This window comes from Carassius gibelio, chromosome B10 (assembly GCF_023724105.1).
Source record: "Carassius gibelio isolate Cgi1373 ecotype wild population from Czech Republic chromosome B10, carGib1.2-hapl.c, whole genome shotgun sequence".
In the NCBI taxonomy this organism is placed as follows: domain Eukaryota; kingdom Metazoa; phylum Chordata; class Actinopteri; order Cypriniformes; family Cyprinidae; genus Carassius; species Carassius gibelio.
This window is the reverse complement of record NC_068405.1, coordinates 17,338,629-17,365,191: the sequence shown is the minus strand read 5'-3', so window position 1 is coordinate 17,365,191 and position 26,563 is coordinate 17,338,629. Positions and strand designations below refer to the sequence as shown.

The 26,563-nt window shown below is 39.0% G+C and overlaps 3 protein-coding genes across 3 annotated transcripts; all 3 read right to left on the bottom strand.

The window, feature by feature from the left end:
• Positions 1–1,135: 1,135 nt before the first annotated feature.
• si:dkey-250d21.1 (uncharacterized) lies at positions 1,136–16,170 on the bottom strand. Its single transcript, XM_052566550.1, has 14 exons — positions 15,876–16,170; positions 15,169–15,289; positions 14,349–14,456; positions 13,741–13,777; positions 11,766–13,618; positions 11,607–11,634; positions 9,738–11,506; positions 9,599–9,647; positions 9,246–9,289; positions 9,063–9,111; positions 7,080–8,944; positions 6,919–6,955; positions 6,752–6,835; positions 1,136–6,673 (listed from the first exon to the last, which is right to left on the bottom strand). The coding sequence occupies exons 1-14, from the start codon at positions 15,974–15,976 to the stop codon at positions 1,854–1,856; spliced, it is 10,965 nt and encodes a 3,654-aa protein (XP_052422510.1). The 5' UTR covers positions 15,977–16,170; the 3' UTR covers positions 1,136–1,853.
• A 669-nt stretch (positions 16,171–16,839) lies between these two features.
• Positions 16,840–20,721, bottom strand: thap12a (THAP domain containing 12a). Its single transcript, XM_052566549.1, has 5 exons — positions 20,433–20,721; positions 19,797–19,917; positions 19,365–19,445; positions 19,184–19,223; positions 16,840–18,929 (listed from the first exon to the last, which is right to left on the bottom strand). The coding sequence occupies exons 1-5, from the start codon at positions 20,519–20,521 to the stop codon at positions 17,032–17,034; spliced, it is 2,229 nt and encodes a 742-aa protein (XP_052422509.1). The 5' UTR covers positions 20,522–20,721; the 3' UTR covers positions 16,840–17,031.
• Positions 20,722–21,099: 378 nt separating this feature from the next.
• Positions 21,100–25,298, bottom strand: si:ch211-266i6.3 (cytoskeleton-associated protein 2). Its single transcript, XM_052568162.1, has 7 exons — positions 25,095–25,298; positions 24,657–24,726; positions 23,704–24,518; positions 22,745–23,084; positions 22,581–22,641; positions 22,155–22,464; positions 21,100–22,068 (listed from the first exon to the last, which is right to left on the bottom strand). Exons 2-7 carry the CDS (start codon positions 24,675–24,677, stop codon positions 21,780–21,782), a joined length of 1,836 nt encoding a protein of 611 aa, XP_052424122.1. The 5' UTR covers positions 24,678–24,726; positions 25,095–25,298; the 3' UTR covers positions 21,100–21,779.
• Positions 25,299–26,563: the final 1,265 nt, after the last annotated feature.

The window sequence follows — 26,563 nt, the reverse complement described above, 5'->3', positions numbered from 1 at the left end:
AATTTATAAAAATCTGGCTAGCAGATCTCACAAATAATAATTTATGGCTTGTGGAAAATGGGGAGAAAATCAAAACCACTGTGGTATGCGAAACGCATTGGTTGATGAAAGATGGACAAGGACTTGGCTTGTTAGCACACTATCGAACTCCACATAAAAAAAATCCTTTGGGAACTGACCAAACAAACAATTGTTTTGAGGATAGATGTTGCACAATATTGTCTAACCACAATTTACCATTTAACAGCAGAGCAAGATTACAGAACAACTGTATCTGCACAAAGTGACTCGATGAGATTGTTGATACTTAAAAAACAACAACAAAAACAACATACAGTTACTTAAGCTGTTGGCAAAAACTTGGAAATGCTACCCTAGGGAGCCAAGAAAGAAAAATACATAAATTCTTTGGAAAAAACTTCATGAATTCTGAACTGCTTTCTCTTGACTGCAAGTCATAGATTCATTCTGCCACAAAGTAATAAAGCAGGCCTTAATTGATTAGTAGTAATTGTGGCATTTTCTTGTTAATAGGTTTATTTTCCTGCTTTTCCAAAGACATCTACTGCCGCTCTCACAAAAAATGACCCTAAAAGGTCAAAGGCTCTAGCCCCCAAGGGTGAATCATAGGTCCAAGGTTACATAGAAATGGGAGACTGATTGCTTCTCAACACATCTTGAAATCTACTCCTGAAAACAATATTCTCTGATGGATCAGGAGTCTATGAACCAAGGGTTAAACAATGGCTGCAAATCATCGACAGGCTACAGGGGGCCAATGCTATCTTGTGAAAGGCCTGAACTCTTAAAAAAGGCATTAAATGTGAAGACATTAATAGTTACCTACCTTTAACTTAGTGGAACACTGGCAGGAAGTGGTGAACAGAAGTGGGATTCTTATATTTTTTTTGGAGGGGGGGGGGGGGGGGGTAATTAAATTATCTTCTATTATACATAACAAATCGTCTAGGTAAAACGTATATAATAAAAAAAGCTTTAAAAAAATAAAACAAGGATGAATCAGTGATTACCCACAGGTACTTGCCTAACCATAATAGGTGTAGACTGCCATCTTGTGGGCATCCTTAAATATTATGGCTTTGAGTTGAGAAGAGATTGAAATGTAAAACGCTGCTTCTTTTCAATGATTTTATTTGTTTATTTTAGTCAAATATATATGAATGCTTCCTTTGTGAGGAGGGCTTCAGGGAGAAACGTTTACAGAAAGATCCATCTAAATAAAACTGCAAACAAATTAAACATTGAAACACGCATAATGATACAGGGACAGAATGATTTTAGCTTGTGCCATGGGATGACATTGACAATATAACACAGTTATAATTCATTGTGATAAAACACAATTCTCTTTACCTCAGAATGCATTTCAGAATATTTATATGATTTGAAGTCTTTAAAAGTTCCTGAAGATATTAGGAAATTCCCCAAAAGTGTGATGTGAAAGTGTCCATCCAGACTTTTTGTGTCAAATGATTTGAAGTGTTATGTAGGGTTTTTGCATAAAGGCACGAAACAGTAAGGCCCCCCAAGGGCATCCTATTCTTTCTTTTTTTTGGCAAGACATTGGTCCCAATTGGCAGTCCTCTTTCCATGCCATTTACATAAAAGGAAAACAAACAATAAAAAAAAAAAAGACAAAACATCAATAAAACCATTGTTGATTATACTTAAGAGTGTACAGGTCTAATTCAACTAATAAAATAAGCATACTGAAACCTACAGTCAGATGTGATCTACAGTTTAGAGAATACAGTGGGACATTCTGAAGTTTCAGCAGTGTATGACATCCTATTAGAAAGCTTGTTCGGGGGCAGCTAGCTAAGCCAAGCCTACTACAGAGGGTACATCTCAGATTTCATCTTTCTCTGTGTGAAACTACTCTGCGTGCTGGAGATGGGCAAGACTGCCAGGAGCCTAAGGATAGTTGAAATGTTGGGAAAAGACTCAATGTCAGAAATTTTGAGAGTGCTGAGAACAGTGTCGGGTAGGTGCTGATGACTGGCAATACAGTCTTGCCACCTGTCCATCCATCTCTGCAGCTCATCCTGGAAGGAGTTTGGGTCAGGTAAAACATCTTGGAACACCTTGACAAACTCTGTGTCGTTGCAGCATCCCTCCACTTTGGACATGACATAAGGCACAACCTGCAAGCAGCGAACAGCAGACAGAACATCCTTGGAGAGTCCTTCCATCTCAGCAATACAGTGCTCAATGGCCCCTTTACTGATGTCCTCTCTGTAGTGCACATTTAAGGGTGGTTGTAGTGAAGGTACTTGCTTAGAAGCCAAAGCAACAGCCTCTTGAAACCAGGTTTGATGATGTGAGTCAATACTGTTCTTCATTTCACTGAAAGAGGGCAGCAGATCAGACGCTCTGTTTACAGCTTGATACACATCATAGGAATTTCCCTGAAGACTCAGCTTTATGCTTTTGGTGAGGCTCAAGATGTTTTTCATAATCACAACTGTCAATATGAAATCAAAGTTTTGGATAGCAGATAGGAAGCTCTGAGCCTGTTCTGTGTTTGCCTCATTTTCTTGGTTCTGTTTCATCTCATTCAAGCAAAAGACGATGGCCTCTAGAATTTCTGTAGTGAGTTCCAGAACTTCATGGCTCATTGCCAATTGATTGCTGCTGATCTTGGCTTTCAGCTCACTGGCCTTCCTTTTGTCCTCCTGGAACAAATGTACAACAGCATCCTCTAGTCTTACACGTCGTTGAATATCCTCAGAGAACCATATGAAGAGCTGCTCCAAGCACTCAAAACAGTGTGTTATCTCTCTCTGGGAGGACAAACTGGCTAGCAAAGATTTTGGAGTTACAAGGTTTGGGAAACTGAAAGCATGAGGGAGTCTCTGGGAAAGCAAAGCTGAAGCCTGTGTCATCTGAGAGACTGAGGCACCTGTTCTTGCCAAGGTTTGACTTCTACAGAGGGCCAAGTTCAAACCCCACTTCTCAGAAAGAGCAATGGTAAGCTTATCAACAAATGAAGTAATGTTTGTGGAAAGCGGGATAAAGGCCAGCATATTTTCACACTTGATGTCTTGTTTGTTAAGGTAGTGTATTCCTACAGAGATGTATGGTTGGCCATCGATTGCAAACTCTTCCTCAGTGACTATGGAAAAGAACTTTATGTTGCACAGTTCCTTGAGCAATTCCTCTCGAGCAACAGCATTGTGGGGGGTAAAAACTATTTTTTGTAGTCCAGTGCCATCCAGGGTAGCTACTTGGTTTGCACTATCTTCAGCCTTTACTCCATACTGGACTGTGCCTTCAGATTCTGCTGCCATGGTGTGATCAGTAATATCTTTAGGTGAAGCAGGTGTGCAATGGTCAGTAACACTTGGAGTTACAGCAGAGGACTGATCAAGGCAAATGTGCACTGCTGCATTTTCTTGGTCTGAGCAATCTGGAGCCACTGAACTGAACTGATCTGAGCCACAATCTGCAGCTTCTTTGGGCTGCTCAAGGCCAACCTGATCTATGTTGGACTGATCAATCTCATTTTGATTCCCTGGTACTATCTGATCATTTCCACCTTGACTGAGTGCCACAGACTGATCAGGTACACTTTGATTCAATGCAACTGCAAGAATAAGTTCACCTTGAGATTCTACTACAGCCTGATCATTTCCACAAGGTTCATCTGCCACAAGCTGATCATTTCCACTTTGATCCCCTGATACTATCTGACAAGTTCCACTTCCATCTTCTAACCCAAATCCACTCTGATGTTCTACTATAGGCTGGTGAGCTGCAACTTCCACAAATGTATCAGTAACAGTTTGGTCTGGTGAGGACTGATCAGTTCCACCTTGCTCTGCCGTTACAAAATGATCATTTCCAGACTCAACAACCATGAGCTCATCAGATCCACAGTCTCCCAAAACTAACTGATTAGTTCCAGCTTCACTTGATAAGACAGACTGACCAGTACCACTATGATCAACTGTTACAGAACTTTCATTTCCGGAGTCAACTACCATGAGCTGATCAGCTCCACATTGATCCCCAAATATTAACTGACTTGTTCCAACTTTGTTTGGTAATACATTTTCTGTCTGAGCGGTTTCATTTCTACCCTCAACTACAGATTGATCTGACTCAACTTGACCAACTGCTATAAACTGATCAGGTACACTTTGATCTTCTGTAACTGACTGACAGGTTACATCTTGATCTGCTGTTACAGACTGATCATTTCCAGAGTCATCATCCACCATGAGCTGATCAGATACATTTTGATCTCCTAATACTAACCGACTAGTTTCACCTTCACTTGGGAACCCAATTTCTGTCTGACCAGTTACACTTTGATCTGCTGTTACTGACTGATCATTTCCAGTGTCATCTATCATGGGGTGATCAGATACATTTTGATCTCCAGATGCTAACGTACTAGTTTCACCTTCACTTGGGAACCCAGTTTCTGTCTGACCAGTTTTATCTTGATCTTCTACTACAGAATGATCATTTTCAACTTGACCAACTACTATAAACTGTTCTGTTACACTTGGATCTCCTATTGCTGACTGACCAGTTATACTTTGATATGCTGTTACTGACTGATCATTTCCAGTGTCATCTATCATGGGGTGATCAGATACATTTTGATCTCCGGATGCTAACGTACTAGTTCCACCTTCACTTGGGAACCCAGTTTCTGTCTGACCAGTTTTATCTTGATCTTCTACTAAAGAATGATCATTTTCAAATTGATCAACTACTATGAATTGTTCTGTTACATTTGGGTCTCCTATTTCTGACTGACCAGTTACACTTTGATCTGCTGTTAAAGACTGATCATTTCCAGCACCATCTACCATAGGGTGATTAGATACATTTTGATCTCCAGATATTAACTGACTAGTTTCACCTTCACTTGAGAACCCAGTTTTTGTCTGACCAGTTTTATCTTGATCATCTACTACGGAATGAAAATTTTCCACTTGACCAACTACTATGAATTGTTCCATTACACTTGGGTCTCCTATTTCTGACTGACCAGTTACACTTTGATCTGCTGTTACAGACTGTTCAATTCCAGAGTCATCTACCATAGGGTGATCAGATACATTTTGATCTCCAGATATTAACTGACTAGTTTCACCTTCACTTGAGAACCCAGTTTTTGTCTGACCAGTTTTATCTTGATCATCTACTACGGAATTATAATTTTCAACTTGACCAACTACTATGAATTGTTCTGTTACACTTGGGTCTCCTATTTCTGAGTGACCAGTTACACTTTGATCTGGTGTTACAGACTGATCATTTCCAGCATCATCTACCATAGGGTGATCAGATAGATTTTGATCTCCAGATATTAACTGACTAGTTTCACCTTCACTTGGGATCCCAGTTTCATCTTGACCTTCTACTATGGAATTATCTTTTTCAACTTGACCAACTACTACGAATTGTTCTGTTACACTTGGGTCTCCTATTTCTGACTGACCAGTTACACTTTGATCTGACATTAGACACTGGTCTTTTCCAGAGTCAACTACCATGAGTTCATGAGATTCACTTTGATCTTCTGATATTAACTCCCCTTCATTTGCTAACCCATGTTCTGTCTGAATAGAATCTTGACTTTTCACTACTAAATTTAGAGTTTCAAATTGATCATCTGCCACAAACTGATCTTCAGTTACTGATTGACTGGTTTTATTCTGACCCGCTGCTACAGAATTTCCAGAGTTATCAACAGCCTCAAGATCATGAGATCCAATTTGTTCCACAGATACTAACTGACCAGTTTCTCTGTCATCTGCTATAACTTTTAATAACTGACAAGCTTTATCCTGAACTTTTACAATAGACTGATCAGTCTCAACTGGACTAACTTCCAACTGCTCAACTTCACACTGTTTTCCCATTGCTGGTTGGCCATTTCCACCCTGATCTTCAACTACATATGGATCATTTCCACTCACATCAATTTCCATGGGTTGATTCGTTTCGCTTTGAAGGACTGACTCTAACTTACCATTTACATTTTGATCAACTGACATGAGCTGAACAGATTCACTTGGATCCTCTGACACAAACTGACAATCTGCCAAGCCTGTTACTGTATGACAACATTCACCTTGAGCAACGATGGAGGAATCAGTATCAACTTGAGCAACTGCCATGAACTCATCAGGTACACTTTGTTCCTCTGTTGCTGTCTGCTCAGTTTCACCTGCTTCTGTGGCAACAAACTGATCAACTTCCATAGGTTGATCAGTTTCACTTTGATTAGATGATGCTGACTGAACAGTGCTAACTAGCTCTTCTTCATTGGGCTGCCCAGTTCCAATTTGATTAGTAACTATTTGATCCCCTGTTACTGGTAGACCAATTCCACACTGATCAAGTACTTCAGACCGATCATTTAGATCTTGAACAAGTGCGATTAGTTGATCACTTCTATCATGTTCTTCTGCTGTAGACTGCATAGCAGCATCTTGGACAGATTCTGTTGGCTGGTCAGGTGTGCTGGTTGTCAGAGAGCTGCAAGAAGCGATGACTTGAGCTGCAGTTGTGGCCTTGTCTGAGCTGCTAACTGTTAAAGATGATGGCTGGTCAGGAGTATTTTCTTCAGCTATTTCACTAGAGTCATTGGTTTCCACTAGAATTTCCTCTGGAGCAGCAGTTTTGACATCTAAACAAAGGATAAGACAATGTTTAATAAAAAGAGAGAATTACTTATTACTTTTATTTTTCATTTAACATTACTGACCAATTCCAGCAACATTTGCCTCTTGTGGATTATCCGAACCATTTGTATCTACAACCATCTCCTGTGGAGCCATGGCAATCACCTCTGAAAAGGGACAAGAAAGATTGTGTCAGAATAAAACACAACAGCAATTTCATTACTTTGAAAGCCCATTTGAGCTTACTTACCACCTTCCATTCTCAGGTGATTAACTCTTGACTTTACCTACATTTATGAAAAAAAAAAGGTAACACTTTTGTTTTATTAGTTGATATGTGTTGTGTTAATTTGATATTTTTGGACAATGAGAATTATTAACATTGTGTAAACACTAAGAAATGTACCACACCTGAGCAAGAAATTGATTACTTTCTGGATCAACCGCCATGCATTTCTCGATCACCTCTTCCAGGCTCTGTAGTGTCTGGCGATGCATAAGAAGCATCACTGCATCAGTCTTACTGCCCCTGTTAAAGATACCATCTCGGAGTAAGGTCCTCAAAGAGTTTAGCGTTGTCTTCATTAGATCGCACTCCATGCTAATGCTGGGCAGCACGGCCACAAGCTTAAGAAGGGTTGCAACATTTGGAAGAATTTTGGCTTCATTATGGAGCAATGTCTCAGAGATGGAGGTGGGAGGACAAACATCTTGATACTTCTCCCTCCATACCATGGCCCAGGTGTTAATGTCATCCTCCGCTGTTTCTGGCTCAGGGAGATCACTCAGGTAGAAAGTGTGCAGTTTATCTGTGGATTCTGGGAGAATAGGCAGAGGGTTGCATGTTGGCAAAAGGGACAAAACTTTCAGGGCTTTTAGGTGACTCTCTGAGAAGTTAAACTTCATTTCTTCAATCAAACCATTTAGAACTGGTAAGCTAACTGCTTCCATGTAAGATGTTTCTGGTGAATCATAGCCACTGACAGATTCTGCATATGACAGCAATCCCATGACTTTAGTTGCAAGCTCCACTGCCTCCTCAAACCAGACAGAATGCACTGCATTTAAATTGTCCAACATCTTTCTAAAAGTATCTATAATTGGCATAATTTTCTCAAGCTCACAAATGATGTCAGCAGGGTTTCCACAGCGAAACACAGTGCTGCAATTCCTTAAGGGTGCACAGGCATTCTTCAAGATCACTAGGGGGATGATAAAATCAACCTGTCTAAGAGCTGTGGACAGGGTCTGGGAATGCAGTGACATGCTATCGCTCCATGATCCACTGGAGTTGGTGCTCACAGAATCTAAGCAGTTCAGGACTCCCTCCAGCATGTCCACCAAAATATCAAAGAAGTCTTCTCTCTTCTTCCATCTGGACAGGCAGGTCTCTGGGACCTCTGCAAGTGCTTCCCGTGGGGTACTCAGCAGCCCATCCATGGTCTTGGCAAGCTCACTCTCTAATTTGGGTGACTGGTCAAAAAACTGTAATAGATCCTCAGTTGTCTCTAGAACCTTTGTAATGGATGCATTTTGTAGGCTTAAAGCCAGCCAATAGGCAAGTCCACAAGACTCACTGGGAGTGTTCACAGCTGATGGATACCTCTCTAAAAAACCCAAAGCCATCTTCCTGAGACTTTTGCTCCCCGTACCAAAGCACATGATGGACTGGCCACGGCAGCAACCCATCTGAAGTCCCCACTCATCTTCAAGTGTTGCTGAAAGAGCCTTAGCTTGCAAATCAACATCAGAGCTTTCATCAAAGGGCAGAAATCCTATAATCTCCACTTTAGGAATGCAGTCATTCACATATCTAACAAATACTGGTAGGAACTTCGCCTCACCCACTGAAATGGCTCTATCAGTGATGATGGAAAAGAAAGGGGAGTCCTGAACTTCAGTGAGGATTGTTTCTCGTATGACCTTCACAATACTTTGCAACATTTCTCCCTCTGAAAACATTGTCCCTTCCTCCTTCACCCAATGACATAAGGCAAGTTTCTGAACAACAGCATCTTGTTCAGGTTTATCAAGGTCGATCAATGAGCAGTTTCTCCTTGCAAGCATAGCTGCCTGTTTAAAGACTTCTTTGCAGTTTTTTATGTTGTCAGCTGGTTTATCAGAATGGCCATTCTCATCAGGAACCTGCTCCGCATCTTCAACATTTTCACGCTGCCCCTCAACAGCCACTTCCGTGCAACCAGCAACCACTTCTATGTTTTCAGACTGCTGCTGAGTCTCTATGCTCTCTGCTCCCTCTTTGTAGATTTCTGCTTCTAAAAGTCAGGATAAACATTATTTTAGACAACAAATACAGAATTTTTTATAAAACATATTTCATTAAAGACTCAAACATTCTGAACTCCTATGCAGACCATTCCTAAAATGACATACCACTGCCTGTTATCTCAGAATTCACCACAAGTATTTTGGAGTCTTTGTCCTGTGAATAGAAATACTACTCGTGAACAAAACTGAAAAAGTAATCAACTATCACAAGCTAATATGAATTATCAAAATTATACTATAAAAATTATTAATAACAATTATAACAATTATCATCACAACTTTACAAACCTGCTGTGCTTCCCTGTCCTCTACTTCATCCATGTGGGTGTCATCTGCAATGTTGGAAAAGTGAGCATTAAGTCAACTTTTACCCTACCTATTTTCCTAATGCATGTTACTGATCTAATTGTGAACAACATGCATGCATGTTTTTATTTTTTTATTTAACCTAAATGTTTAATTGAAATACAGTTCAATCTACTAGTTAAATAACACACTTCTCTTTGAGTACTGACTTCTTTACTTGGTGTGCTTAAATACTGCTTCCACTTTTTCCTCTTCCAAAAGACAAGAAGAAAGAAAGCATACAGACATTGATTCTTTAAAAAATAAAAAAAGCCAGCAATAAAAATATTACATACCTTCTGTTTTTATTTCAACAGTCCGTCCTAAGGTTTTGGATTCTTTGTCCTGTGAAATAAAACAGACTTTAGAAACACATCTGGAAAGCAAATTAAACATTTTAAACAAGCAACAAATTACTTAAAATCTGATCCTTACCAAGCAAATACCCTCCAGTGTCTTAGGTGTGAGCTTTAAGCACTGAGCAACCATTCGGTCTAGGTCTCTGTTAAAGTCAGTGCCCACCTGAAGAACAGCTAAACAAGGTGATCTGTCCATAAGTGGGGTGTTGCTCAAGTAGTCTTGATACATTTTGTGCCGCTTCACCTCACCACAATATTCTAAAGCTGTGCTTGGCAACACACACATTATCTTCAGCAATGTGTTGATGTTTACGAAGTACTGCATGAGGGGTAGACGCAGAGTCTGAAAAATGGTCTCTGGTATGGTTAAACTAACCACTTTTGTTTTCCACTTCACTTTCCAGCAGCTTAGCTCCGTGAAGAAGTTGTCAGGATCAGGAAGGTCACCAATATACAATGGAGGTTTTGACTTGAGCGTTTCAAAAACATAGCTCATTGTCACAGAGCACGGGACCAAGGACAATAAGTTGAGAGCCTCCTTGTGGTCATCAGAGAAATAGTCTTTCACCATGTTTATAAGGTGGTCAACTAATGGCACACTCATTGTGTCTTTATAGTATGAACCTGGCTTCAAGAGACTGTCCCTTGGAACAATCACGCTGTCAGGCACTTTAACCTGCACACCCAGGCTCTGAGCAAAACAAGAAGCTTCATCAAACCAATTCTGATGGAAAACCTTGATGTTGGTTTTCACTCTGTTAAGTGTGGCCACAATACCACTGATCTGGCTGAGCTGTGAGGCAGCACTGAAATGGTCTTTCTGTAATGCTGCACTCAGTTCCCTGGTGAAGGATGAGGCATTTTTTAGCGCAACAATTGCCACAATGAAATCAAAGTCCCTTATTAACTGAAGTAGTCTCTTGGCTCGGTTGGATACTGCCAAACTCCATCTTTGTGGTTGGCAGTTATCAATATTTTCAAGCCAATCTACCAGAGGCTCCAGAATCTGAGCGAAGACTTCATAAGAGTCGTGTTTCTCAAGCCAAGAGGAGCAGAACTTTCCTTGAAGCTCATGGATTTTCTCATAGCTCTCTCTTAGGCCTATGGCTAAGACTTGATCTAACTGTTTCTCGAGAGCAGGAATGCTGTGGAAGAATGACACTATCTCCTCTAACGTATCTATGGCTCTGATGACGGCAGCTACTGGAACTGACCTTGACCACCAGGTATTGAAAGAGTAACATGAGCAGTGTGTGCATATAGCAAGAGGATACTGCTCCTGTATTTTACATGCAAAGGCCTTGAGCTTATAGGACACTTCCCCAGAGCCAAGGTAAGCTTGACCTCTGCAGTAGCTCAAATCGAGACGCCACTCTTTGATGACAACATCAAAAAGTCGTTCGCACATGGCCTCAGTGTCATGAGTAACCTCAATAAAACCCAGAAGCTCAAGGCGCATGACATCAAAACTGTCAACAAATCTGATGAACATGGGTAAGTAGTCGGTCTCTCCCAATCTGACAACTCGGTCGATAAACAGGGAAAAGAATGAATTTCCAAGCTCTGAAAGAATCCTATCTCTTACAACATCCTCACACACTTTAAGGACTTCATTCATCTCGGATTTGGTCACATATTCTACTTCCTGATCTTGATCACCCTGAGTGTGTCTGCTTTGCCTGCCATATGCTGCTGTGACAGCGGCCTGTAATGCAGATTTTAATGCCTCTTTATCAGTTTCTGCACACTCAGGCAGTTTCTGTCTCTCAATGTCCATATTTAATGTCATCTCTCTTGGTTCTTCTGTATCTTCTTTAGAGGCGTCATTTGCACTGGTTTCAGGAACTGTTATGGGGTTGGAGTAAAATACATAAAATCAACAACTGTATTTAACATAAAGTTCAGCTCAGTTAAATTTAAAACCCAGAAAAGTTAGAAACTTTACCTGATGGTTGCACTTCCATTACATCATCCTAAAAACAAATGAGTGGATAAAAAGTTCAACATCTTGTTTAAAACATGTTTGAGTTTTTGTCATTATTCATCTCCAGAAACTAAATATAATTAAATACAAGTCAAATTTAATTAGTAACCAAAAACATACTTCATGTAATAGCTGTAGGATTTCTGGATATTTCTTTACATACGCCTCCACCATTTCCTCAATGTTGAAGTGGACATCTTGATTGACATAAACAAAGGCCATATTGCTCAGTCTCTTTTCCACTTGTACTTCTTTCATGTAGGACTGATAGCGGCCCAACACCATGTCATAATGCCCATACACATCAGATTCTGCACGGACACAAGGGATGGTGCCCAACACTCTCAACAGGCTCTGCACATTTGGGTAAAAGCCTATATCTGGGATCTTGAGGGTAGCAAACACACTGGTGGGAAGAATCCTTCGCTTGCTAGCATGTCGCCATTTCACTTCCCAACAGCCCAGCTCATCATAAAAGGAGTCAGGACGAGCCAAGTTATTCAGGTTAGCATCAGCAACTTTGTCTTTGCGGATGCTAAAATTGTGGTCAGCCATGTATGAGGGCACTAATGACAACCATCTGAGGATTCTTGCCATTTCAGTGCCTAGGACTCTTTTGACTTCATCAACAAGGTATTGTAAAACCTTCTTGCTCAGTGCTTCCCTGTAGTAATCCTCCAAAGAGGCTTGTGGTTTCTCTGCGTCATCACCATTTGTCCCCATCTCCACTGGCAGACTGACTGGCACCCCCAACTTCTTGGCTCTGCCCACTGCATCAGAGAACCATTTTCTGTGAAAAATGGCGATCTCCTGCATATGTTTGGTTAGAAGCTTCAAGGCATTAGAGATGGTGTACTGTAATGTGCTGCTGATGCTGATTATTCCCCTAAGGCTGGGGTTCAGGATGCTTACACAACACAGTGTGTTCTTCAAGACCACAAGTGTAATGATGAAATTAAAGTTCTTCAGCTTCTCTTTCAACATAAGAAGCACTACGATGGTGTCTGTGTCTACATCTGAAAGGGCACTGGTGCACATCTCTCCAATGCTGCTCAAAAGCGGCTCCAAGATATCAAGCATTGTCTGGAAAGCATCGGTGGCATATTCCCAATGGTTCTGACAAGACTCCTTCACTCTGTCCACTTCGCCTTTGATATGGCTGTACGATGCAGTGATCTTGGCATCCAGTTTCTTCGCCAGAGTTTCTGATTGCCTAATAACGGCAGCAACCTGCTCTACAGTATCAACAACATCCTGAATTGGAAGGATGGGCATGGAGCGAATCAACCACACATTGAAGGCGTAAGGCTCACTGGGTGACAAAACTACCTGTGGAAAATCCCGCAGCATCCTGCAGGAAAGATCCTTCAGTTTCTGACACATGGCACCTGATGACAGGTAAGTGAAGCCACGGCAGTGCTCCATCCGCAGGCCCCACTTGTTCCGGATCTCAGATATAAGCATAAGAAACAGAGTGTCTGAGTCAACATCGCAAGGAAGGAATCCCATGAGGTATTTCTGTGGAAAGCCTTCACCAGTGACTGAGCGGATAAACACAGGAATCTGTTCCTTGCCCTCAATGCTTACTCTATCTTGGAGAAGTATGGAAAAGAAGCGTGCAAGGCGCAAGCTATTGCGGATCTCCTCACGCATCACATCCTCACCTAAGGTGAGCACTTCTTTTTGGTCAATCTTCTCTGAACATATGGTGTTGACAGAGAGTGGCCTAGCTGGGTCATTCCCCAGTGGTTTAACAGCGTTAAGAGATGCACTGCTGGTGATGCTAAAACCAGTGAAGGCTAAAGTCTCCTTGAAGTAGTCTTTCAAAATTTCCTTCGCTTTGGAAATAGCAGGATCCTCGTTCTCTGATTCATCATGTGCATGAGGATTTTGTGTTTCGCTGTTCTCAGCTGAATCACTCTCAACTTTATCTTCTGCCTCTGGCACAGAGGGGTTTGAGTTATTGGTGTTACCTTAAAAAAGCAGAACACAAACACACTTAAAAAAAAATGCAGAGAATCTGCTGCAATTAGTTTATGTCATTACAAAGAGAAAACAGAATTTAAAAATGCTGACATGGAAATGCATTACCTACCTTTAGTTTTCTTTGTGGCAACAGGCTCCTCTCCTATCTGAAAAAATGAAAACAAAACAAAAAATCTATTATTTGTAGTCAATGAGATGGTGGAATCACATTTGCATTCAAATGATAAGTAATCAACACAGAACTCAATCCCCAAAGTATTTGTTTACCTTGTAACTTTGTATTTAACTGCATCAACTTAAAAAAAAGGCAAGTAGTTTGCTCCATTATAAGTTGATAAAAGCTTGTATTCCATAAAAATGTATTGATAAATAAGTATTTGTACTGAACATACTGATAAAACACTTTGCATTGAATATCTACTTGATGCTACTTGTGTGTCCTGGGCTAACTGTGCCACCCTTTACAAAGGAACGCTTTAAAACCAATTCAGTACAGAACAGTTAATTGTCTTCATTAGGCTATCTACAAGAATTTGGAAGACCATTCTTTAAATAATTGGCTAGAGACCACTCAATATTAAAATTTTCTTGCGTTTTGTCTTATTTTGCGATCAATTCAAATATATATTTTTTTGATATTGTTGAAAAAAAAAATGTCTCCGTCTACTGACAAAGCAAGAGCGTTTTTTAATCTTGACGTGTACATTAGATACTCACTTTCTCCCGTGTCCTTTTTCTGCTGCTAGTTTGTGCATTGTCCTGGTTGGTTGCAAAATCAAATATAGTAGGAACGGCATCATCCTTCAGAACAGATTTCTGAGAACTCTTAAATAAAAAGGAGTTTTACACATTAGTTTTACACTGTGTCATGTCGGGGAAGGGGGTAGGCTGAAATAATAGGGAATGTGTGAATGCTTTATAATTCAAATAAAATAAACATAAATTAGCCATTTACACAAAATAGAATTTAATGACATTATATGCTAGAGGCTTATGTTGCTGGAAATGGCTTGATTTTTAATCCCATAAATGAATGTAATACTGTGAAAGTACTTAATTTTCTCTTTACATTTTGACCAAAGATTTTTTTTTAAGAAAAGCAAATGGCTATTCACAAAACCTCTTATTGCATAAGACCAATCTTATTGCATTTCATTTACATCTAAAGTTTAACATAACCATCCAGTTGAGCAACTGGAACAGCATACACTTATTTTAATAAATATGATTAATTTATTAATGCATAGCTAATCTTTAGCAAAGCAAACAAACAAATAAACCGAAGAGGGGGGGGGGGGGGGGGGGGTGTTCAAACATTGGTAATTCACCAGTGTCAAAAATGGTGCAGTTTTCTGGGAGGGGGGGTGCTTGGGGACATAGTGCACATGCCAGCCTAATGGTAAACACTACACATCAATCTTAGTAAAAAAGTATAATTTCATGATTTTGTTTACTCGCATCATGATAAAATAATAATAAAAATCTCACTTTTTTTCCTTTATAAAAGAAGATGCTCACCAAAACCATGCAAACTTACTTGCTGACATATCATGGAGGTCTCAAAGTGTTTTGAGCACAATCTGTAGTTGCTGTGTAAATCTTCAGGAGTTTTGGTCTCCAGATCTGGTCTGTGGCACTTAACCACCCATTGTTTACATCTAAAAACATGAAGGTAATGTTACTGCAGTAGTACAAAAGTGATATTTTACAATTATTACAAACCTCAAAAATCTAAAATTACAGGTCTAAAACAAAGCACGCGTTTAATAAACACCACAATAAGTCTGACATCCAAATCCCACAAGAAAGCAAAAGTACAAATCAAGCCCACTAACTGAATAACGTATTCTGAGGGAATTCAATTCCTGCCATTTTGGGAAGGGCCTGATGATGGCGAACGTGTACAGGAGTCAAATGCTTACAGTAACCCCTTAAAAGTTGCAGCAATCACGTTGACAAAAATGCGATAGATAACTAATTTCATGATTGCCAATTAAAAAAAATAGGTCCTCGCAAACCAAAAAATCTTTGCGAAACCAGATTAATGGAAGCAGCAGGGGAAGCATAAGCCCACAACAAGGGTGCCATGCATTCAATGAATCATTGTAAAATGGGGCAGAAGCTAACCAGCTAACAAACGATGCTAATTTGCTCATTCTTAACTTAAATAAATACAAATCTAAATAGAAAAAAAATAGCATCGATTAAACTGCGTTTGCATTTACGCCCAAAGTATGCACTCACCGAACTGGATCCAACGGAAACCTAAAGAAGGCAACGTTGGATTGGTCCGTACTCTGCTTGCAGTTTGCTGCGGCACAGCAGTCGGGCATTTTGGACTTCATCAAAATGAACACTGCATTGCACGAATCCTTCAGCGCAAAAGGACACGCTTTGGAAGCAAAAAGCGCGCGCGCATCTACATAGAATTCACGCTATTGGGCGTTATTTCCAATCGTCGCGTGCATTCTACTGAAAATTGCTCATGGCCGAAATGTTGCTACTTTCACAGAGGAATCAACAACCAGGAAGAACACCTATATAGAGCGGAAATGGTCTAAGCTGAAAACGGATCCCCCATCCCCTCCAAAATAACTCTTATCACCGTCATTCGTTCCCCTTCTCAGGGAAATTTCCAGATTAAGTCAAAAATATGGCACAGCTGATTTTTTTTAAAAGTATGATCACAAAATGATAACTCAAATACAAATTTGTTCCCCTTCTCTACGAGGCACTAATGTTTTTTTTGTGTAACCCACGTGAACATTCGAGGTCACACCCTTTTAATAACAATTTGTTGATCATTTTTAAAGTCGTGATTTTTCATAGGAGTTTAACCCATTTAGTCCCACATACTAACACCTTACTTTGAAAGATACAATGTTTTGTTGATGTACTTTGCAACGATAAATTACAAATTCAGCTTGTGTTGATTTGATGTTAATATTTCATATAGTCATACAGCTGTATAATTTGATTTTGCTCCTATGAAATATATCATAAATCACAAATAAGTGAAGACTATTTCTATATGCTAATGATAATAGTTATGATACACTATTTAACAAAATAAAATATTTAATATCACATTATATTAAAATATTAAGAACAGAAAAAAAAATTCTCCGACTTTTTTTTTTTTTTTGTGCAGAATATGCATTTAATTGTGAAAAAATTAATTTAACAGTTTCAAGACACATTCATGGAGTTGGTCAGCAAAAGATCTTTTTAATGTTTTCAAATTCAAACTTTTATATACACCATGTCCTCAAGTGCTACTAATCTTGTATGAATGAACATAAAAAGCAAAAGTAACAAAATAATACCTGCAAAAGTAACAAACTGCTGATTGACAAGAGTCATCATACTGCAATATGTAAGACTGTGCTGCTGCCTGTAATCAATCACGATTCTCTGACGGCTCACTATCTGGATACATTTTCAAGTATTTCTCCACCATGCTGTCCAAATCATGCTTAATAGCACAGTTAATATAGAACAGAGCCATGCTCTTGTTTCTGTGATGCACAGGTGTATCTTCCAGGTACGCTGCCAGTCGTTGTTTCGCAGTGATGCATTTGTCATTTGTCAGAGCAAAGACTGGCAGATGGTACAGGACTTTCAGGAGAGCACACACATTGGGGAAGAACTTCACATCGGACAGCTGAAGCGTGTCGTAGATGGTTGATGGCAGTACTGCGTCTTTAGTGCCATGCTTCCATTTGATCTTCCAGCAGTGCAACTCAGCAGGGAAGGTGTCTGGGTTCAGCAAGTCATCTTTATAAATGTCAACACTGGTCTCCTCTGCAGTGTTGAACTTCAACTGTCCCATGATGGCAGGGACAAGTGACAAGGACTTGAGGGCCTTAAGATGATTTTCTGAGAAAAGATCAGACACCTCCTTAATCGCATGGCTGACCACTGGAAGGGTGACTTGCTCTTTATAGTAGATCTCAGGTTGGATTTCCTCACCAGACGTCGGTCGCTTTCTGAAGTACAGCCTGGGTACTTTCACTGGGATTTCAAGAGCTGCAGCCAGGTTAACCGCCTCCTCAAACCAGAACTCATGGTAGACCTCGATATTCTCGTAAACTTCATTCAGCGAATGCAGAACTGCAGTTAGACTGCTAGATGCGAAGAAGACCTCGTTCGTTTGGCCTTGCAGATTTTTACCAAAGGCTCTGGAGAAGGAAAGAGTGTTCTTCAGCACCACTAACGTCATGACAAATTCAAAATCGGCCAATGCCTCGGATATGATAAAGGCATTGTGTGCCACTTCATCGCTCCATTTGTGATCTTCATTATCATGGATGCTATCCATGCAAAGCAGGAGAGACTCCAGGAGGTCGACAGCTACTTCGAATGTATCATGCTGCTCGGTCCATTTCGAGCAACAGGCTGCTTTGAGGACATTGGCCTTTTCTTCGTTTCCCTGGTAGTAGATCGAAATAGCACTTTCCAGCTGATTTTGTAACAATGGTGACTTACTGAAAAATGCATCCAGCTTTTTCAGGGTAGACATGACGAGATGCACTCCTGTGAAGGTCATTGTGTTTGCCAGGCAGATGTTTAGAGAGCAACTGGAGCAAGGGGTGAGAACTGCTAGTGGGTGTAACTCAGCTATTCTGGCCACCACTGCTTTGACCTTCATAGCGGACACACCAGAACACAAATAGGCCTGTCCTCTGCAGAACTGCATGTCCAGGCCACATTTCTCAGTCACTTCACTAATAAGCCTCTTGGTGATAGCCTCCACATCACCTTCAAAAGGCAGAAACCCGACAAATTCTTCCCGGAGGCAGTTGGTCTTGTCCACAAAGCGTATGAACAATGGGAGGCGGCTCTCTCCTCCTATCTCAACCAGGCTGTCTACAACCAATGAGAAGAAGCGTCCTTCTTTAACTTCAGCCAACAACTCTTCACGAACGCAGTTTTCGATCACTTCCAGCATCTGCTGCAATTGAGTAGAGGAGCAATACTCAAGGTTTACGGGTGACCCCTCGAATTTCTTTCTGAGGAATTCATCACCTGCATTGATGCGGTACTCCAACAGTGCCTGGAAGTTGCTGGGAGTGAAGCTTTTGCTTCTGGGTTCTTTGTCAGAGTGCCCATGCAGAGGGATGTTCTGCATTCCCATCATCACGACAACATCAAACAAAGACTTAAGATACTCTTTATTCAGCATTTCCTCATCAATGACCTGAGGGCTGCTCTCAACCCCATCGCCATTTTTGCTCTCACTGATCTCTTTGGTTGTTGCCTCATTATTTTCTTTCGTTGGCTCACTTTGGGAGTCAGCTGAAAATACAAAAAAAAAAAAAAAAAAAAATATTTGTGTAAATTCAGTAATTGTTTTGTATAGTGGAATTCATGTAAATAAATAGAATGTGTCAAAGAGCTTTATTAAAGCTACTAAATAAAAATGCATAAAGATTACAGATTCAGCAAGCCGGGTATGTAAATAATATGTGAGACAATTATATCATGATATCTAAATATTTCTGAATCATAAAACAAATGAACAAAAAAAAAAACACACAAAAACAACTCACCTTTACTCTTCTTCGCTTCAGGGGCATCCTTGTTTTCTGTCTGTTAGAAACACACCAAATTCATCACGAAAACATTCACATTCAGTATTTACACATAATTGACATTTACCTTAAAAATGTTAAGAGACAGGTTTAATACACTTCAGTAACAACTCATCGATTAATACGGAGCAACTCTTACCTCATTATTCGACCGTTTGAGGGAAGGATTGTCAAATATGGTTGGTATCGCATTATCCTTCAGTACAGTCCTGAAAGGGCTCTGGATAATAATCAGAATAACATGCAATGCAGTATGTTAGAGATCATGTTATTTATTTATGAGAAGCAATAATGTCAGTTGTTTTACAATGCTATATTTAAATCTCTTCAACAACAATTTTAAAATCTTGTATAGTTATTGTACTTTTGCTGTTTTTTAATATTCATATTTTCACTGAAATATATATCACACTGCAAGACTAAGTGAGCAAAAACAGCACTTAAAATGCACCCTTTCCCTGATGCATAGCCAGTTTCTTATAATTTAAAGTACAATTCATATGAAGGAAAAGTACATTTAAAAATAGAATAATTACATATGAACTACACAAAAAGATTAATAACAACTTACGGTTTTGGTTATCAAGTTAGGTTCAAAGTGTCTGGCACACAGTCTGTGGTATTTGTTCAGATGGTCTGGTGTTTTGTCTCTAAGGTCTGAGCGACTGCAGTTTTCCACCCATTTCTTACACCTAGGGAACAAATATCTCATGAATGGAAGGCTGTTAGCATCTGCCATGGCACATTAAGTATTGTTATGTGGATACAGGATTATAATACTGTAACAGTGCATATTTTCTTTTTTTTTTTATGTAATATACAATGTTATTGAGTCTAGCTGCTAATACACAACATCCATAATGGGATCAATGTACGTTAGTTCATATGTCTGACATACATTTAACCAGAACTGCGTTTTATCAGACAGTTGGCCTAATAAAAACACTTTCACAATACGATTGCAAAATAAAACTGTGGTGCCTGGTAAACAACTCACGGTTAAATAACAATACTTTGTGCAGCATGTAAACATTACATATGGAGATTTTCAACTTCACATTTGATCTGCCGAGCAAGCTAACTGGCTCAATACAGCTCTGCACACAATGTCTGTAACGTACTGTAAAATAAATGCAGGTTAAACACGAATTCGTCTATCGTCTTGATGACAAAGGGTAAGTTAGGTGGGGAAACGTGTATAATTTACCTCTCTGGGTCCCGTGGAAACCTGAAGAACGCCAGCACCGAATGAGTGCTGTTCCTGGAGCAGTTTAGCGCCGCGCAGAAATTAGGCATCGTGCGTTCACTCCGAGTCGAATCTTTAAGAGCGAATCAAGTTCATTGGACTCACCGCGATGATATTCCGTTAAGAAAGTTTTAAAAATATATAGTTTTAAAGACTAATAAAGCGGGAAATTGATCGGCACTCTAGTGCTTTGTGTGGCCTGGAGGAGAAGCGCGTTGGAGTTCGTCTCCGTCCCACAATGCTTTGCTCGCCCAGAGCGAGTTCAAATTCCCAGCCAATCAGCATGCGCTTACTGGAAGAAATTGGCGGCAGTTAGGGAGGAACCTTGGATATATTAGAAAAACAATTCTGTAAGCAATATTTATTAAAGTAGTAGTTCGGCTAAGAATGATAGATATCATTTACTCACATTATTTAAAGGTTTAGTATTATATATATATATATATATATATATATATATATATATATATATATATATATATATATATACACCAAGAAGGTTAGACTGTCTCAGTCACCCTTTCATTGCATTTCTTTCCCATATACAGGAATTTTGTCATTAATCCTTAACTAGATGCATCAGACAGTAAAACCAATTTTCTGTTACACTGACACAATCAAACTGATATTTATATTGCACTGATAGATTCTTTATTAAGATGTCATACAGTCACTTGCTCAGTGATCACAATTATGTTTAAAATGCAAAGTTCATCTTGCCATTAAAAAGACATGGTCACTAGTAAGGGATTAATTAAATCCTTTGAAGAAAACAAGTCTAGTTAATTAGAAGAATTTACTTAAGGTTCAGAAAATGACACATTTAAAAGAAACACTGAACAGCTGAACAGTAGCAACAGAAAATTACAGTGAGAGAAAAGCAACACACATTCTTAGGTCTGGTCATTTTTCAAAACAAATGAACAACCAAAATCCTTTTTACATCAATGTCATTTTTTTTCACTTCAACTTCAAGGTTCACAAAATGAACAAAACAGGGTTGTTAAAATATTAGAGAAAAAAAAAAAAAAACCCACAGAGCTCTTCAAATATATATATATAAACACACACGCTGCATGAGCCTTGTTAGCATAGAAGAGAACTTTTTATAATAGTGCCTATTAATCAAATTATTGTCCTTAAGATGTTAAACCATTGCAGTTAAGAGATTATTTAGCAGTCCAAATGCAACAAACACTTAAATATTAAAATAAGCTATTTTTAATAGTGTTACTTGGAATACTTATAATCTAGGTGTTACAAATGCTCAGAAATGTCCAATTTGAAAGTGACATCAACTTATACTGCTTAACTGCATACTTTTGCCAAGTCTTCAGACTGATCAGGCAGGTCTTCCAGTAGTGCTGGGTTTTTTCTGTAGATGTAAGCATTTGCATCTGCATCTTCCATCTGCACCAGTTCAGCCAATGAGGAGACGCAAGTATCGTGGTCATTCAGCATATTTGGCAGACGAGAGGACTTACGCTGGATTCGTGTCGATCGTCTAACAGGAGTCAGAAACTTTAGGTCTTTGATGGTGCTTTTGCTTCGCGAGCCACTGCCTGGTGCTGTTTCGCAATCGATTATCTTTTTTACACTATAGGATGAGAAAACCAGATGAACACTCAAACTTCTTAGAAATGTATGTCTTTTCTACATACCGTTAAATTACTCCAAACTCACCTTTGCAGATATGGAGTCGTTTTCACATTGTATTTCACAATGGATGCCCCTGCCATCTCTGGAGTGGTGCTCTTCATCTCCTCATCACTTTCATCATCTTCACTCACAAATGGCTTCTTCTCCTTGGGTTCCTGATCATCCTTCTCATTCTTTATAATAGGTTTCTTAGTGTCTTCTGTAAGGTCACTTTCCGAGTCTTCCTCATCTCCCAGTTCCTCCTCTTTCAGAATTTCAAACACCTCATCCGTTTCCTGCTCCTCCACTTCCATTCTCTTCTCTGCCACCATGTCAGATTTGTCAGCATTTACATCTGTCGAGAATGGGCAAAAACATACAAGCAATTTATAAAAATCACATAACGACTCAAAAAAAGAATGAATTGGTGTTAATTAGCAATTCCTGAATAAAGAATATGATGGGACTCACCATCTTCACATGATGAGGGCGTCTCCATCGCCTCCAATTTATCACACAAGTTCAACACCAACTGCATATTACATATAAACAAAACAGAAATTCCGATCAATAAGCAAATATCTCTGTCAGTCTATCTATCAGTTTCACAATTAAGACTCTCTTATGGTTCTTACCGACTCCATTTTTATCTCTGGGTCGACTGGCAAATCCATATCACTGTTGTCCAGCAAGTCTAGTGTGGTATTCATAATATTACTTGATCTCCTAGAAAACACGGTTTTATTGTCAGGGACTTCGGTATCATTAGTTTGGTTGTCAGTCTTCAATGCAGCGGTTGGTTTTACGGCCTCATTCTGGGCGACAGGCTCAGACTGGGCACCAGTTGTGGCTTTGGGTCCAGTTTTAGGCTGCGGAGCTGGTTTTGGTTTTCTTGAAAAGGTTGCCGACTTTTCAGAGATCGGAGGCCTTTTCAGATTCTTTCCCTTAGATGCCAGCCACTCTGCAAGCTTTGCTCTGAAAGAGGAGTACAAATGAAACATTAGACAATCATATCAATATATTCCCTTCTATCAGCACATTGTCACACTTGTCCAGTTCAAATCAGTCAGGTTATGTTTGACTCAAGTTTCTAAAATACATAAACCAATGTTGAAAAGTCTGGTGTCTGTAAGATTTAGTTTTTTGGAAAAGTCTCAAGACTGCATTTATTTAACAAAAAATGCAATAAAACATTATTTTTTCAAAATACTACAATCTAAAACAACTTTTCTATTTTAGTCTAAGACGTAATTTATTCTTGTGTTGTCAAAGCTGATTTTTCAGTAGCATTACTCAAGTCTTCAGTGTCACATGATTTAACTTCAGAAAGCATTCTAATATGCTGGATGGATGCTCGAAAATATTTCTTGGACACATTTTCATTAATTATAACATGGTTTAAAACAGTTGTGAATAATATTATTTTTGTGGAAAGTGTGATAATTTTTTTTAACAGTATTCTTTGAAGAATAATTTTTTGTAACATAGTAAATGTCTTTGACCCTGGCTGGATAATAATTATAAACGTATTAATCAAATAATTATAATAATCTTACTGACCCCAAACTATTTGATGATAATGTATTCAACTCACCTTCTCTCTTCAGCCGTCTCTATTTGTATTTTGTACTGGCTGACTGTACTTGTGACAGGCCTGCAGACTTTCTGTTCAGTGGTGGCTGTTTTAGGTTTCTCCTCCTTCACCGTCATCTCTTTCTTCTTCGAAGCGATGGGTTTGCTGATGGCCAATCTTCCTGTAGCTAGAGGGGCTGACCTGGTAAGAGCACAAGCACCTGCTTGGGAGACAGTGCCTTGTACCTTCTGAGGAATGCGCTTATGGGAAACAGACTTCTGGACTGGTTTTTCAGTGGCATTAAGCTGGATATCAGAGACAGATTTCGGTCTAGATGACAAAGCAGAGTTTACTCTGGGTTTAGTGGATGCTGGCAGGGAAGTAACAGACTTGGACCGAACTTTTGGCAGTTCAGGTTTTGGTCTGGTCACAACGGGCTTTGAAATCACCTTCTTTTCTGTGTTCTTCACATCAGCACTGGGTTTTCTGAAACAGTCGATTTTAGACTGTATTACACGACCCTTATACGTACCAGGTTTGGACTTCTGGATGGCAGAGACAGTAGAGGGTGGTTTTTGAACTTCTTCCACAAGCTTCCTGTGTCTTACAGTTTGCTCTGTACGGAAGGCCTGGCTTAGTGTTTTACGTTTAGTAGGATCAGCATTAGTTTTGGTCTTCGGTCTAACATCCTTTTCCAGATCTTTTGTTCCAGAGTCATCCTCCTTATTCTTTGACTGAAGGGGTGCAGATCTACAATTCACCTTTTGTTTTGATATTATACTGCTGGTAACTTGTTTTTTTGGACCACAAACTGGTTTAGTGTTTTCCTTGTTGCTCTGAATAGAAAAAATAAAGGAGCAGAATTAAGCAAACTACATTTCAAGCTCACAGACACATTGTACACATCTAAATGTGAGAATTAAATATCTGAAATCTATAAAAGTCTGGTCTGCTTCACAAAATGCAATGATCACCTTTCTCACCACTGACTCCATTCTTTGTATCTCTAAAGGACAGCTCTTCAAAGATGATGATGATTTTGTCCTGCAGAACATCACATTGTTATAACATTCAAACAAGCAAAAAAAAAAGAAAAGATGTCTCACAAGTGAGCAAACTTTGCTTTATTTTGCACAAGCTGGATGTGATTTTTGGGGGACCTTTATCTTAATTTCATGTAACAACAAACACATTTTTTTTAAATATATTAAATAGAAACCGGGGTTGCAGCCAGACATACAAAAAGACCTCATGTCGAACAAGATAATTCACATCCACTTGCTTTTATATCAGTAACGTTAGTAAACGAATCCGCGAGGAGTTCCCATTAGATTAACACGCTTCAAAACTATCCGAACCATGACAATCCTCACAACGATTTGATCAAATTTGCCAAACCAGCATCTACTTACGTTAGCTACTGCTTCTTCAACCAGTCAGGTAAAACAAGTACAAATATGTGTTCAATAACTGAATTTGAAGAATAATTGTCCTCACATTCAAGCACAGCACACGCTCTTTCGAAAAAAATTTGAGTTCAGCGCGGCGAGCTGTAGGATTGGCGAAGACCGTTTGTAAGGCGCTCTAGCCTACGAATCGTATTGGCTGTTTCTAATCACGTGATTAAAATTGAGTTGGCCTCTCCCCTTTTACAGAACGCTGGGAGCAGCCTGTTTTGAACCAAAATAAAATTCCTCACATAACTGCTCACTTTACGGTTGACGAACCCAGACACCCTAAATTCCAGTTTAATGATATAATGTTTGATTTAATTTTAGATAAGCCTAGTCTTTGTAAGAACATTTTATATAATTTTTTTTTGATAGCTCTAGTCACGGTAAGAAAATTTAAATTGTGAGTTTATTTGAGAAAACAGTGTATATGAACAGCATAGTTATATATTTGATTTTGTCTGTACGAAATGTTTGAATTTATCTAAAAAATATTAATTTACTGTGATGAAAATAAAAGTAGATTAGTAAAAAAGGTATATATATATATATATATATATATATATATATATATATATATATATATGTATGTATGTATGTATGTATGTATATATATATATATATATATATATATATATATATATATATATATATATATATATATATATATGTTTTTTTTTTTTTTTTTTTTGTGCCACAGGATTCAAGTCAATGATAAGCATGTCATTGAAAATATTCTAAACTCCTCCAGCATACCTACACAATGCACGCAATTCAGAAATGTGGACCATTTCCTGTTCATTTGTTCTCTCAAAAGGCCTCACATGCGGCAAGTGCATAGCAAATTACATTCAGCCACTAGATGGCAGAAGATTCCACCGTCTTAATGCTCTAAACCAGCTTATATTAGAAACCCATTTGAACAGTATGAATATGAAATGTGCCTGCATTTCAATGTGTGATAATGAGTAAATAAGGAGCTTATAGCTGTTAGGCTAGGACTCCAACTGTGATCTCAAATTGCTTCCCTTAAATTAATACAATATTTAATTCATGAGATATTCTGCTGACTGCATCATGTGTAGTCATTTCAGCCAGTTAAATATGACATTTATTTAAATAAAGAAGGGCAACTAATTTCACCTATGTGTCTGGACTCATTTCCTATAAACCAGAGGTAAGAGGGAACAAATTAAACTGATTGGATGATCAAGCATGACTAACTTCTTGGTTATTCCATTTCATGTAGCTGAAAAGCATTGTTTTCTTATTGGTTTACAGTAAGACTCAAAATGAACATGGATATATATATAGATCAGAAACAGTTAAATGTGACTTACAGTTTCTCGTGTGAAGTAGACTTCACATATGGCACTGATGGCAACCATATGTCGCTATCAAAACATCAAGCCACAAACAAAATCAACCAA